The sequence below is a fragment of the Phalangium opilio genome, unplaced genomic scaffold (genome assembly GCF_054372755.1).
Source record: "Phalangium opilio isolate 3A_F unplaced genomic scaffold, DU_Popi_V2 ptg000663l_1, whole genome shotgun sequence".
In the NCBI taxonomy this organism is placed as follows: domain Eukaryota; kingdom Metazoa; phylum Arthropoda; class Arachnida; order Opiliones; family Phalangiidae; genus Phalangium; species Phalangium opilio.
The window spans coordinates 113034-128220 of record NW_028324247.1 but is presented as its reverse complement, the minus strand read 5'-3'; the positions used below and the strand labels follow the sequence as shown (position 1 = coordinate 128220).

The 15187-nt window shown below is 37.6% G+C and overlaps 2 protein-coding genes across 2 annotated transcripts; both read left to right on the top strand.

The window, feature by feature from the left end:
- Positions 1-1520: 1520 nt before the first annotated feature.
- Positions 1521-8605, top strand: LOC149588129 (uncharacterized). Its single transcript, XM_089863163.1, has 7 exons — positions 1521-1675; positions 4297-4395; positions 4460-4566; positions 5143-5241; positions 5347-5457; positions 7872-8226; positions 8304-8605. Exons 1-7 carry the CDS (start codon positions 1633-1635, stop codon positions 8603-8605), a joined length of 1116 nt encoding a protein of 371 aa, XP_089719289.1. The 5' UTR covers positions 1521-1632.
- LOC149588128 (uncharacterized) lies at positions 8541-15095 on the top strand. Its single transcript, XM_089863160.1, has 4 exons — positions 8541-9128; positions 9822-10176; positions 10254-11095; positions 13166-15095. The coding sequence occupies exons 1-4, from the start codon at positions 8682-8684 to the stop codon at positions 13223-13225; spliced, it is 1704 nt and encodes a 567-aa protein (XP_089719286.1). The 5' UTR covers positions 8541-8681; the 3' UTR covers positions 13226-15095.
- Positions 15096-15187: the final 92 nt, after the last annotated feature.

Sequence of the window (15187 nt, the reverse complement as noted above, 5' to 3'; positions counted from 1 at the left end):
TAACTTATACACTTACTGTACCAATGTCTCAACGCCGTCCTTTGTTGGAACAAAGTCAAATGTTTCTTGAAATGCCGCTTTATCTCCTCTGCGGCAGCCTTGTACCACTCACCACTTCCAGTACCACCGGAGCTTAACTATGTCACCAACATCGTTTTTACGGAGACAAAATTTCAACTATGGAAGGCAAGAAATGCCGCAATTTTCGACAAGAAGATCCTCAACGCTAAAATCATCAGCGACCGTATCCGGATTAGGATCACTCACCGAGCAAGTGCCGATCTTCTTCGCCAGGATAGACAACGATTCAACACCCTTTGGTGCAACCCCACACTACCCCTAGCACAAGTTCAGGGAAACAATGTAGTATAACTTTCTAGGGCCATATACCCCCTTCTTTAGATTAAGCTTTTTTTACAATGTCGCCTTTTGATTTTTGATTTATTATCCATTTTATTATTATTAAATAACAATCTTTAGATCAGGTTTTACAAATTTAAATCTAGCTTTTTCGACTCTGGGCTCTGCGTGTAATTTAAATTAATGTAAACGCATCCCAATGTAAACTGAATTTTTGACCTACTTAATAAACTATTTAAATATCTAGTATTACCCATAATAGGCTTAGTGAAACAAAGAGTAAATAATTGAGGCCTGAGGTGAAGTAAACTTTGGGTTTTGATTTTCGTGTCTGTAATAGAGTGCTGTCAGAAGCGCCGGTGTGACGTCACCCATGCTGTTTTCCCATAAAGAAAAAACGGTAACTGTCATGGCCTCCCATTGCTAAAGGCAGACTCGTGACGTTTAACCTAGGATCTGACGTCACAACTGACAGCACTCTATGAAGAGACATCAACGGTTCAGAGTGAGCCGAACGTTAAGTAAACTCTAAAATAATCAGGTTAAGATTTTATAATAGAAGAAAATATCATGGTGGCAATTAGATTAGTAGGGCTAAGCTACAGAGTTTTTATTCTATTTATGGTGCGCATTGACTATCAGTGCGTCTAGCTACAATTTAGCTTTGGTATTATTTAACGTTAACACTCATGTTGGCAAACTAAGAATTTTGTCGAGGTGAGACGAGACGATAGTGTTTACACTGCAAACCAGTTGTGAATGTAGCTATCAGAATATAGGGTAAACAGCTGAAGCGTAGACTTCATTTCCTGTTCTTTTTGCCATTGACTGATTTCCATGTGTCCAAGATTTATCCTTATTGGATGTAAAATGTCGTCTGCTTTACTGTATATTCGCTATGCTTGGAATACTGCTTCAATATTTCGTAAATTTTTACTTCAAAAAAGAGAAATAATTCCATATCTAGGTAAATAACTTTGTAGTAGTAGACCTCTTGACTCGGAGAGGTAATATTTTGGTTTTCCCAACTTGTTATAACACAAAACTGGCTGAACTGAACTGATTCAATTTGAACTACAAGAGGGGCCAAGTACCCATAATTCCTTTAGAACTTTCTGTTTTCAAAAACATTTTGTGCTTTGTGAGTGGTGAAAAGAGTCGACAGTCTACGGCTCTACGCGATGGATTTAATCATTAGATCAAAAATAAGTTAACTTAGTTTTGTGATAATCGACCAGCCAGTGTGAACTGCTTGTATACTTTCCCGTTAAAATGTTTCCAAAAGCCAAAGTCAAACGGTTTAATGAGAATATCGGTAATGTAACTCTTTGAACCATATCTCTTTGTTTGTATTTATTTATAATGTTATAATTTAAGTTTAAAAGTTTTATTTGTCGTTTTCTGTGTATCTGTCCCGGTAGCCACACTTTACAGGCCTAGGCCTTCTGTGGTTGCCTGTAACGTCTGTTATTAAATAAAGTATTATTTTTAGTTTGTTGTAGCCCATGCATAGACTTGAAAATGTCTTAACCTTTGTGTGTGATTGATAATTTTAATTAGTTTCTAGAAAAGCCAACTATTACAAATTTTGCCTTCAATCTAGATTGAGGGCACTGAATTTAAATTAAATTTCTCTATTTCTAATATTTTAAAATCTGTATAATGGGCCCATCATTGTCAAAAGCTCTCCAGTTTCTGCAATTACCTTTATTTGACTAAGGGGGCTGTAAGACTGAAATCTGACCCCCTTTATGTGTGGCAACATTTAAGGTAATTTGTTTAAAAAGAAGCAAGGCAAGTCCATGTTCTGGTCTTACCCCTACAGGGAAGCTCTAGCTTTGACATCTTCCGAAGCTTTTAGTCTACCTGCAACGCATTCAAAATCTAAATGTGTTCATTTGTAATCTTAGTAATAGATTTAGGCATTTTTTAATATTTTAAATATGAAGAAGCTCTGCTATAAAACATTCTACTAGGTTATTTACCTTGTGCCAAGAGGCACCAGTAGAGGCAGTGTAAATTTCCAAGCCAATGGGTTAATTAGCTCTGAATTTAAAAAGTGCCACTGTCAGAGAGAAAACACATAAAGCAAATACAAAATACAAATGAAATCATTGTCTCAATCAAATATCCTAGGCTTATACTCCCTTTTAAAAGTCAGCTAAGACAACACCACATCATTTGCCGTTGCCTTTTGGCGCGAAGAAAAATAGCCTAATATGGCTAGTACTATCTCGGGGTACTACTTACAATGGGGAGGAACTACTTGTGGTGTTGTCTTAGCTGACATTTTAAAAGGGAGTATAAGCCTAGGATATTTGATTGAGACAATGATTTCATTCGTATTTTGTATTGCTTTATGTGTTTTCTCTCTGACAGTGGCACTTTTTAAATTCAGAGCTAATTAACCCATTGGCTTGGAAATTTATATAAACATCTAATCAAATTGTTATTTGGCCAAATGGTAGTATTCCCCCTCCACGGATTTTTAAAAGTTTGTACTCATTTCTGATGGTAAATGAGGTGGGGAACACGATACCTTCAAAATTTTTCCCCGCAAAAAAAAAGGTAGCACATATTACCTATGGTTGTTTTTATATTTGATATTTGGGGCGCATACACTTGTTTAGATTATGTTTGGGATATTTTAGGTTAGGTTAGGTGTTAGGTTCAGTTTCTATTAGATTTGTCCTTTTCCAAAATATTGCAATTTTTATATAGTATATTGGCATATTTTAAAAATCCGTGGAGGGGGAATACTACTATTTTACCTGTTATTTAAATTATAAAGTGGACAGTTTAAAATGACATCAGCACTAGAGAATTATTGATAAATGTAATTGGCTTGACCCAAAACTTTGAAACAATCATCATATACCACTTTGAGTTGAAAATTATTGATAGTGGTTTGTTTTTTCTCAACCTTAAACTAGAGTATCTATAGACAGAGTAGCGTAAATAGGCCAAATAAAACTTTAAAGTCCTTTGTTTTTTCTGGGGAGGGGGGGGGACGGAAACGAATCATGTTTCCGTTTATTGGCGATAGATGGCGCTGTTTTAAACGCTTTATGTCCGCATAGAACCAGTTTCGGAACTAAGTTGAAAACACTAATACAGGGTTGCCACGGGTCAGGGAAAACCTGTAAAAGTCAGGGAATTTAGAACTGGGCCAAAAAATCACTGAATTTGATTTTAGTGGGTAAAATTTCGAAACGCTAAAACAGGGTTGCCACGGGTCAGGGAAAACCTGAAAGAGTCAGGGAATTCAAAAATGGGCCCAAAAGGTCAGGGAAGTCAGGGAATTTAAAATATTTCAGCAAAGTCAGGGAATTGATTTTTGTGGGTAACATTTCTGTGGATAAGTCTTTATTGAAAGAGTAATGAAAGTTTCTCCTCGTCCTCTCTTAAAGGGGCTGGCCGGAGCTGTTGGGGTGAAGGGGGAGTCAAACCGTTGGTTAGCATATTGCTTACCCGCCCACCGCGACGGTGGCGCCATTTCTTATGGCCAAAGAGCTGGGTGTTTTCCCCCTGAACTAAGGGCGGACTTCACCCCAACAGCGCCGGTTAGCCCCTTTAACACAGAAAACTCTAGAGCAATCCTTAAAAATGCTGTCTAGAATTGTTTTTATAAAGTAAATGCTCTCTAAAAAATCTCTTAGACTGTTTTTTATAGTTAAAACGTTTCTTATTCATTTGGTGCAACAAATACATTGGAAAACTTAATGTAGAGAGTTTATTTAATTATAAGCACTTAAAACGTGCTGTAAACATTCACACTTTCGGCCTAAAAGGTCAGGGAAAACCTGGAAAAGTCAGGGAATTTGGTTCTGAAAATTCCGTGGCAACACTGTGTATACGAAATACTTAAAATAAAACACAGAAATCATTTGTCAATTACGGTCGGGATACTTCATTCATTTGTCAATTTTAAAACAGGGTGTGCGCCAGCTGTTGGATCGTACGACCCTGAACTATTTCTCAAAGTTCCAACCGTTGTTTTTGAGAAAAGTGAACGGTTTAAAAGCGTTCAAAATGGTAGTGAATTTCAATCATTTGCCTTTTAATGTAATGTAATGTAATATAATATTAATTTCTGAAGAACCTGAAGTTTCAAGTACAACTCCTTCGCGATCTGCTCCACGAAGTCGTGGCTCAAAAAATTCTTCCGTGTCCTCAATTTCCAAATCGCCAAGGAAAAAAATCAAGGTTTGTTGCGTTGTATTCAAGAACCCATATAAGACCTGAAATAGGCCTAGCTTATACTTTTGCACTAGTTGTATTGTTTATATTATTGCAATAATGTAGTTGCAATACTAAATGGGAAAACCAAAGATAATAAATGGCAATGCAGCCCTATTATATCTTTGAACATTCCCAGGTCTTATGGATTCTTGTTTTATTGTATAATGACGTTATATATAACCCTTATCACCTAAATTAGTTCTTGTGATTTATTTTAAAACCGTGAAATATTGCTTGTCATAAGCCTTTTATCACCTGCAATATTTTACCTTATAGAAAAGGTCATTCGTTATTTAATATGAAATTTAGAAAATTAAAAAAATACCAAAAATTGTAGAAAAAATCTCTTTAAAGGTAAATTAAAACGCAGTTTTCTAATTAATTAGGTTAAATTATTTTTTACACTGCCTAAAATTAAGTTTAGTAATATAATAAACTAAATAAAATACGCTATAATAATACTTAAATACGTCATTAACGGGAATGTTGCACGATTGCTGTTAAATGTTTGTTTTTTTGGAATGAATTTTTTGAATGTAGAAACACAGTTCTGCGAATGGCTCAATACCTTCAGTTAGTGAAGAAAATATCTATATGGCGGCTGAAACAATTGAAACTAGCATATCTGTTCGATCATTGGTACGTTGTTAATCACCCGCATAAACCGATTCATTCATTCATTATCCATTTGTTTTTAATTGGTCGTTAAGCCTATTTCTTAATTGTAAATACTAATCTTTGTAGAAAACGAGTTTCAACAAGTCAAACGAAGAAGTTGAGACTTACGTAAGTGCCCCCGTTGAGGAGGTCAAGCCATCGGCGGACAGAGCTCAAGTTACACGCAAATTTTCACAGGTTTGACCGCGTTTATGTCCAGAGTTTTATATAACGTATTTTATTATTTAATCCATGTTGAGTTAATATTTTTGGCAAATACCCTATACTTACTATAATTCTCTGTAGTTTTTAGTTTTTTGGCTGTTGGTGGCTATTGATGGTGGAAGCTTTAGTTTTATTTTGAAATAACGCTTTATTACCCAACGTTCTTGAGTTCAAAGGTCGATATCAAAGAATAAGTTCTTATTTAAAGTTCAATCATAATAATGAAAATTTTAGAACTTGATATCGAATTTATGATTGCGAGAAAACTGTACGACTCTGCCGAGCGCTGCAGACTTAATGTTGGTAATTTTACAATCTAAGATCGTTGAAGTATACTTTGTAACTTTGTAGAAGCTCTAATATTTGCGGTTTGAATGATACTTCGAACTTTCTTAGATTGTAAAGTCATATTGTAATCTGATTGTGGTTGAAATATCCACCGAAACATGGGTGAGATATTTACACCATTTTTAGCTTGCAAATTAACCTAGTTTAGGGAAATTAATGTTGTTCATTAAAATCTCAGGATTGATTGGATATAAGCTCATTAAAAATTGGTAAAAAGAACAATCAAAACATTTAAATGTACGAAAATATATGGGAATATACGAAAATATATGATAATATATGGGAATATACGAAAATATATGATAATATATGGGAATATACGAAAATATATGATAATATATGGAAATATACGAAAATATATGATAATACAGGGTGTATCTGAAATGGACGTAGGAGCGAAAGTATTTGGGTTCCTGGGGCCAATATAAGGCGAAACTGTGGTATGACATTTTGTCGTACGCCAACCCATTTGGAAGTTACTTGAACCTCACACTTGCTAGTTTGCATAAATCACAGCATGTTGACTTCGTCTAAAACAGTAGGAAATACGTTCAAGATAGGATGATTATTGCAAATTAGTGGTTGCCAGCTAAAACAAAAAAGCCTCAAAGCCATAGAGTCAATTTTTAAGGAAGAGAAAGTTGTACAGTTGGAGACTCATAACGAACATCATTGTAAAACAACATGTTTACAATGATGTTCGTTAGTTTGTTGAAACAACTGACCGATACTAACGGGAAACTAACAGCGATAACTAGCGGAAACTAATAAGGAACACCGACATTTTGCTTCATTCTTCAAACAATCGAACGGTTGCAAAAGCGTTCATTTTGGTTTGTGTACAAGACTACATATCCGGCGACGTCTCGTTTCCATTAAATTAGCAAATTATTTTTTACATGCTTTAAAGCATTTGAACCGTTAAAAGAACCTTTTTTACCGTTTTTATTGGCAATTTTCATAGAATAATTCTAAGGAATAAGAATGTACATTTCCTTATGGGTACATTACATTGCATCTCGCATTGCACGTAGGTCCCCTGTCGTTCTCAACGCTGGCAGATTGCTACCAGTTAGTAAACGTCATTAGTCTAAAGTTTTCGCATATCACGATACTTCAATCATATGTCTTACAGTTTCTTGTTCAAGCATCCGTATTTAATTTGTTACGGGTGAAGTTTCGGGTGAGGCCCCAAGAAAACCGCCATTACTCCCTCACTTTAATTTTTTAGAGAAAGGAATGTTCCCTTTTTTGGTCTCTTTGAACCGTAACAAATTTTATTTCATTTTCAACATTTAGGTTTCTTCATTATTTGTTGATTTTTATAAGGATTAAATTTTACCAATTATGCATTTTACGGCTCAGTTTTAACAGGCGTTGCCCAACATCCCATCCCAAACATTCGCCCACTAACATTCATTCACGAATACCGATTTCGATAAGTTGCAACAATAACCTAATCTTTAAACTAAATGCAACCTTTCGATTGTTTGAAGAATGAAGCAAAATGTCGGTGTTCCTTTTTCGTTTGCGCTACTTATCGCTGCTAGTTTACCGTTAGTATCGGTCAGTTGTTTCAACACACTAAATCGTAACTTGTTGTTTTATATTTATGCTCTTTATGAGTCACCAACTGTACGACTTTCTACTCCTTAAAAATTGACTATAAACTCTATGGCTTTGAGGCTTTTTTTGTTTTAGCTGGCAACCACTAATTTGCAATAATCATCCTATCTTGAACTTAATTCCTACTGTTTTAGACGAAGTCAACATGCTGTGATTTATGCAAACTAGCAAGTGTGAGGTTCAAGTAACTTCCAAATGGGTTGGCGTACGACAAAATATCTTACCTCAGTTTCGCCTTATATTGGCCCCAGGAACCCAAATACTTTCGCTCCTACGTCCATTTCAGATACACCCTGTATATGGAAATATACGAAAACATATGATAATATATGGAAGATGATAACCGTTATCTTAATGCCAAGTTTGTTTGGAGACTACCCTTCTGAAAATACGAACTTTTCGATGATTTCTAGGTCAACTTCGCTGGTCTGTCTTCCCTTAAAGATCAATGGGAAAGTGGTAACATAAACACCGCTGCCGAGGAAGCCAAGGAAGATGTTAAAGATGATTTGGCTAAATTGCGCCAACGTATTTGCCTTGGACGTTCGGAGTCCATGAAAGCGGTGGACGAAAAAGCGTGCCAAGACACGAAGACAAAGTCGCCGGTTCGTAGCGAATCAGTCGTCTTAGGACGCGATGTTAAGGCCCTGTCCATAAAGGACAAGTTCGAGAAGGGTGCGATTGAAAATGATGAAGAGATTGAGCCTGAAAAGTTCGAACGTCTGCGCGAAGAGAAGGAAGAGGACTTGTCAGTTCTAACGGAACCTGGTAAGCAATTTGAACTTGTCCTTACATGACTCGAGCTTTAGTATTTTATATCCTTGGGTATTGTGAAATTTCTTTAGGTACGGCTGTTGGTGCTAGTAGCCTCTTCAAGCAGATGGACGCTAGCGTCAAGTCCCCATCACCGACTCAATTGTCCCCTTCGAAGAGCCCTTCCATGATTTTGCGAACCCACAACGACAGTATCTCGAGTCAAGCCCCTGAGGGTGAAATCGTTAAGGGCAGTGCCCCGACCGAAAGGAAAGAGATTCCAGTTGAAACCACCGTTATCACCCAGAAATTCAAAGGAAGAGGAGAAGGAACGCAAGCGTTTCCAAATCACTCCTCCGAGGGAAATAACCAAGGAGCCTTCCACAGAACCTGAAGCTCCCAGGGACCCCAATATTGTACGAAGCACTGATAAAATTGATGACCTACCAGTCACGGACACGGCCAAGAAGATGCTGGACAAATTCAAGGCCTTGGAGAACCAATCAACCCAAGAACACGTGCCGATGCCCACGACTCCCAAGCCTTTGAAGCGAATCACACCACCGAGGGAAGATGGACCTAAGGTGGTCAACGTGCAAGTCGACACGCAACCGCAAGTTGATCCAGATGTCGTTCGATGCAGTTACAAGTCGGATGACGACATAGTAGTTGGGGCGGACAAGGTTAAGAGCCTGAGAGCCAAGTTCGAAAACTGCGAATTGGAAGTCAGCAGGGAGAACTTGAAGAATGAAAAGTTAGGGTTGAGAATGGTCGATGTCAGCGGAAACGGTGTTGAAGAAACAGATTTCTTACCGCAAGTTGACGCAACGAAAAATTTAAAAGCCAAATTCGAAGCGATTAAGGATGAAACCGCCAAAACTCCGGAGAAGCCAAAACCAAAAGCGAGACGTTCTATTGTAAGTACCAGAGAGGATTCATCCGAATTTTCTTAATGTTTGAACTTAAGTTTAACAGTATGATACTTAACCCCAAAATTGTTAAATAACATAATACGAGTCACAAATTTTCTATCTACGCTTATACCAGTTTTGATTTTTGCGGAACTTTCTCTTAAGAAACCATTGATTTGCATGTTAGTTTTGAAACGGTAGTTATTTAGCCTTGTTTTTTATAAGACTAACGTTGGTGTCGTTTTGAAAGATTTGTGACTAACGTTTTATATAGACGTAAAAATATTGAAAATATGTTTACTTAAAAGAAATACTCGTGTACATCAACAACGTATATTTACTTATAACGTTGCAATTCAGCTTTCAGTAATGGACGCGCACCTTGTTGATGGATGTTAGAAAACTACGTCTAGGTGACCTCAAAACAGATAAATGCTTCAATCCACATGAAAATAATTTGGCTAAAACGGGCCGTTTTAATTTTGGTGTATTTTTTTTTTTGAAATGATAGGGGATGTTAGCTCGGCCTACCATTAAGTTAAACACTTTTTAGAATGTTAAACGCAGCATGAACAGCTGTTTAACTAACTAGCTTAGGCAGTGTGTGTACCACAGTAGCTAGATGATAACCGTTATCTTAATGCCAAGTTTGTTTGGAGACTACCCTTCTGAAAATACGAACTTTTCGATGATTTCTAGGTCAACTTCGCTGGTCTGTCTTCCCTTAAAGATCAATGGGAAAGTGGTAACATAAACACCGCTGCCGAGGAAGCCAAGGAAGATGTTAAAGATGATTTGGCTAAATTGCGCCAACGTATTTGCCTTGGACGTTCGGAGTCCATGAAAGCGGTGGACGAAAAAGCGTGTCAAGACACGAAGACAAAGTCGCCGGTTCGAAGCGAATCAGTCGTCTTAGGACGCGATGTTAAGGCCCTGTCCATAAAGGACAAGTTCGAGAAGGGTGCGATTGAAAATGATGAAGAGATTGAGGCTGAAAAGTTCGAACGTCTGCGCGAAGAGAAGGAAGAGGACTTGTCAGTTCTAACGGAACCTGGTAAGCAATTTGTACTTGTCCTTACATGACTCGAGCTTTAGTATTTTATATCCTTGGGTATTGTGAAATTTCTTTAGGTACGGCTGTTGGTGCTAGTAGCCTCTTCAAGCAGATGGACGCTAGCGTCAAGTCCCCATCACCGACTCAATTGTCCCCTTCGAAGAGCCCTTCCATGATTTTGCGAACCCACAACGACAGTATCTCGAGTCAAGCCCCTGAGGGTGAAATCGTTAAGGGCAGTGCCCCGACCGAAAGGAAAGAGATTCCAGTTGAAACCACCGTTATCACCCAGAAATTCAAATTCTTCGAAAATTACAAGGAAGAGGAGAAGGAACGCAAGCGTTTCCAAATCACTCCTCCGAGGGAAATAACCAAGGAGCCTTCCACAGAACCTGAAGCTCCCAGGGACCCCAATATTGTACGAAGCACTGATAAAATTGATGACCTACCAGTCACGGACACGGCCAAGAAGATGCTGGACAAATTCAAGGCCTTGGAGAACCAATCAACCCAAGAACACGTGCCGATGCCCACGACTCGCAAGCCTTTGAAGCGAATCAAACCACCGAGAGAAGATCGACCCAAGGTGGTCAACGTGCAAGTCGACACCCAACCGCAAGTTGATCCAGATGTCGTTCGATGCAGTTACAAGTCGGATGACGACATAGTAGTTGGGGCGGACAAGGTTAAGAGCCTGAGAGCCAAGTTCGAAAACTGCGAATTGGAAGTCAGCAGGGAGAACTTGAAGAGTGAAAAGTTAGGGTTGAGAATGGCCGATGTCAGCGGAAACGGTGTTGAAGAAACCGATTTCTTACCGCAAGTTCACGCAACGAAGAATTTAAAAGCCAAATCCGAAGCGATTAAGGATGAAACCGCCAAAACTCCGGAGAAGCCAAAACCAAAAGCGAGACGTTCTATTGTAAGTACCAGAGAGGATTCATCCGAATTTTCTTAATGTTTGAACTTAAGTTTAACAGTATGTTACTTAACCCCAAAATTGTTAAATAACATAATACGAGTCACAAATTTTCTATCTACGCTTATACCAGTTTTGATTTTTGCGGAACTTTCTCTTAAGAAACCATTGATTTGCATGTTAGTTTTGAAACGGTAGTTATTTAGCCTTGTTTTTTATAAGACTAACGCTGGTGTCGTTTTGATATATTCCCGTTTAATTAATCATTATGTATATTTATGTTTTCGACTCAATATGTTTTTGTCTCGCCAATTTGGTTTGTAAAATGATCGCAATGTTAACTATCAATCAGTAGCAAATTGTTTAAATTGTAGTATTTAAATTGCTTCCAATGTTACTAATTATTTTGACTGATTAAAAAAAGGTGCCAAGGTCGACTGATATATATATATATGATTATTAAATATGATCCCTATTTTTCGAGAAAAGTAATTAAATTCAAGTTTTTTAAAAATTTTATAGCAAAAACAAATTCAATTTTGATAGAGTAATTAACGTTTTAGGACTGATTACAATTTGTAAAATGAAAATGTTGCTTTAGTAGGAAACTGATGTGGTAGGTAAAAGATTCGTGTGTTTAAATATTATTACGTATAGGCCTAAATTTAATGTATATACTTGAACTTTGCGTTCAATTATTTTGATCTCTTAACTATTTAAGTATTTTTGTCATGGGTTTATAATTTTGAAATTTATAATTCAGTTCTTGCGTAATTATTTCAAAGTCGCATCTTCGAATTTTTTTTTCATTTTTTTTGAAAAAGTTACAATTTGTAATAATTTTTAGGCAATATATCTACTATCAGTGATGGTTTTATAACGTTATATTTATCAGTGAAACCTCATGAGAAAGAAAACAAGAATTAATAAAAACCAATCTTTTGTGGAATTAAATTTATGTATAAACCAAAAAAAACCAAAAGGAAAAAGAAGAAAATAAACGTTTCTAACAAAGAAGTTTATTTTTGACATAAACATTGCACAAGATATTTAAAATTGTGTATTCATCCGCACTAGCCTCCTCAAGCGTTCTTTAAGTTGAATTTAAGTATGGATTCATAAAAAAATCGAGATATTATAATTGATTTGTTTAATTTAAAATCTTCTTTAAGCGAATTAAAATAATTATTTTAATTTTATATTTCCTATAAAATGAATTAAATTATTTTTATTTAAATTCTCTATTAAGTTAACAAAACTAATTATTTTAAATATTTATTACATACGAAATGGATTTAATTAATTCTCTTAACTGATGATGCAGTTAATTAAAATATGGAATAATTTGAAATTATTTAGTTGAAACTTTATCCTCCATCGCCATTCGATCTATTTTGCTAATTTACATAAATAATATAACCAGGGATAGATTTAATTTTAGTAGTAGGAATGGAGAACAGAGTAATGGAATGTGGGCGCGCGTCAAAGTCCCGGACCCCCCTTCCACGGGACGGAGAGGGGGGTATGAAGGAAGAGGCGGGTCATGGCGACAGAGGTAAAAAGGAGTAACGTATTTTTCGCCGTCCCCGTCAGCAACGTCATCAAAACGTAGTTTAAAACTGAGCCAATAAGATCATTTAAACTTTTCGTTACGTATTGGAGGGAGCCCCACCCTTTTAACTCCAAGATTTATAGGACATTGTCCACTGGAGTGCGCAAAAATAGTGTCGCATCTTCATAGTCAAGTTATCAAAAATTCTGAAAAAATGTATTGGTCAACTGTCCAGTGACCCCCTTTGTTTTTAAAAATTATGGGACATTATAAAATTGTATTGGACAATGTCCAGTGTCTTGCGCTTATTTCCGACCCTAGTAACGATATTACAGCGATAAACCTCTTTTTCGTGAGTATAGTTGATTCCTGAAGTTGTCCGGGCACCTACCACCTCTTTACGGTGTCTTTATTGTTGTTGTTGACGTCACAAAGGCCTGCCGTTTGTGTAGATTTTGTATAGGGGTAGTACAAAGTAGTACGTATTCAAAGTCTAATCATTCTGTTGATGTGTCTTACAGAGAAACCTTCGGCGGAAGCGACATTTCGTGGCTCGGAGTATTTATCATACGATCCTTTGATGAAAGCTCCGATCATCGGTTCGAGCGATCAGGTGTCGTTGTACTTCAAGAGGCGGCAACCGAGCGGCATGTTGTTCTACACGGGCGACAACGAAGATTACATGATGCTCAGTTTGAGAGACGGCGTCATCGTCCTGACCGTCAGGGTCAGCCTCGGTTCCAGCTCCGTCGAGAAGGCCGTCAGACCCGCCAAGGTCCGCTTCGACGACAATCAGTGGCACAAGGTTCTCGTTCAACGAAAAGTTAGAGAGGTAAGATAGTAACACCCCCTGCGGACAAACATTGTTTGTGGAAAAAATAAATACAATTGGGTTTCATAAAGGTTAGCTCCGTAGGATTAACATGGTTCAAGAGATACGAGGAAATTATTTGAGTTGATTATAGCATGAGTTTATAAGATACGTTTCAGAAGTACGTCACTTCCTATACTTTGTAATTCTACTGAGAGACTTACAGCTCGAGCTAGTTCGAGAACGACGGAAGCGAGAATTGAAGTCTTACACTCGGTGGTTAGTTTTGCCGGACTTCCATCTAGGTCCTATTTAGTCTGCATTACTAAGCCCCTTTTGACAGCAGCGCCTCATGCACCAGGCCTCCCTCGCTTTACCTCCTCGAATCTATGACCTATAACTCATACACTTCATGACAAGCTCTTAGTAACCAGAGACAAACTTATGGCCAACATATCTTATGAACTTATGATTATAGTCCTACTTCTCCCCCTTTAACAACGATGCAACCACAAGCTCAAACACGTACGAAAAGCGTCGTAGATGGCGCTAATTGACAGGCGTATCTAAAAATATGAACTCTTTGAGTTTTCTACTCTTGGTGGGATAATAAAATCCATTATTTTCTGACGTTGCTAAACTATTGAGATGATTTTTAAAAATATCGAAGTTTGTAAAAAGCAGCTAGGCCTAGGCATCTCGGAGATTAGACTTCTTGGAGGAGCTATGAAATGCTTGATAAGGCTTTCAAAGAAGCGTGGAGCTAAATTATATAAGTTGATTATAAATGACTTGTTCCTACGTAATATTAGCGAGAGAGAGAACCCATATTTTTAGGTGCGTTCCCGCAACCCCCGCTCACGTACTCCGGAATGGTTTTTTTAATAGCGTGTCGCGGGGGGACTATATTTAAGCTAAGAGGACCGCGTCTTTAAATCCAGCTTAAAAATTCATTAATCCCAGCTCTGATTAATTTCCTCAAAGCGTTTTTCGCACCTGATTTCGCCCTCATAGCCATAGCTACTCTGAATCTCGCGCTATGTTTACTTATCTAAAGACTCGTGAAAGAGATTATTTTAAAGGAACGGGCCTTTTCTAAATCTGAAAGGAAAAATATTTTTTTAAAAAAATGAAATGCTCTCATATTATAAAATTATCAGCATTTAATTAGTCAATTGCTTTAGTGGCGTCTGCTAAATCTAATCTATTACTCCTTACCTTTCTCAGCTTGTGGGAATTCAACCAATCCCGTTTGGGGTAAGTGGTTCCATTTAATAATAATAATAATAGCAGTGGGGTGGCGTAGCGGTTAGCGCTTTCGCCTCGCAGCAAGAGGATCCCGGGTTCGATCCCGAACTGTGGCACCGGGTGAAAATCTGGGAACAAATCCTTCTGCGTAGAGTTTGCAAGTTCTCTCCCCGCTTGTTAAAAGGAGTTTTCCTCCGCGGTCTTACCCGGTTTCTCCTTTCCATCAAAACTTGCAGAGGTTAACGGTAATAGTTAGTATAGGGCGCTGTAGGTTAGCTGTGGCATAGGGGCTAGCCACCACCCCTCTATGCACTGTAAAGGGACCCACCTGTAAACAAGCCACAGGCTTAGTGTGGATATCCCTTCATAGACAAAAGCTTATATTATTATTATTATTATTATCAAAAGTGGATGAGAGGAAAAGTATGAAAATGGCCAAAAGTCGCGAGTCATCAGAGTTTCGCCGTAGTTGACCGTTTTATTG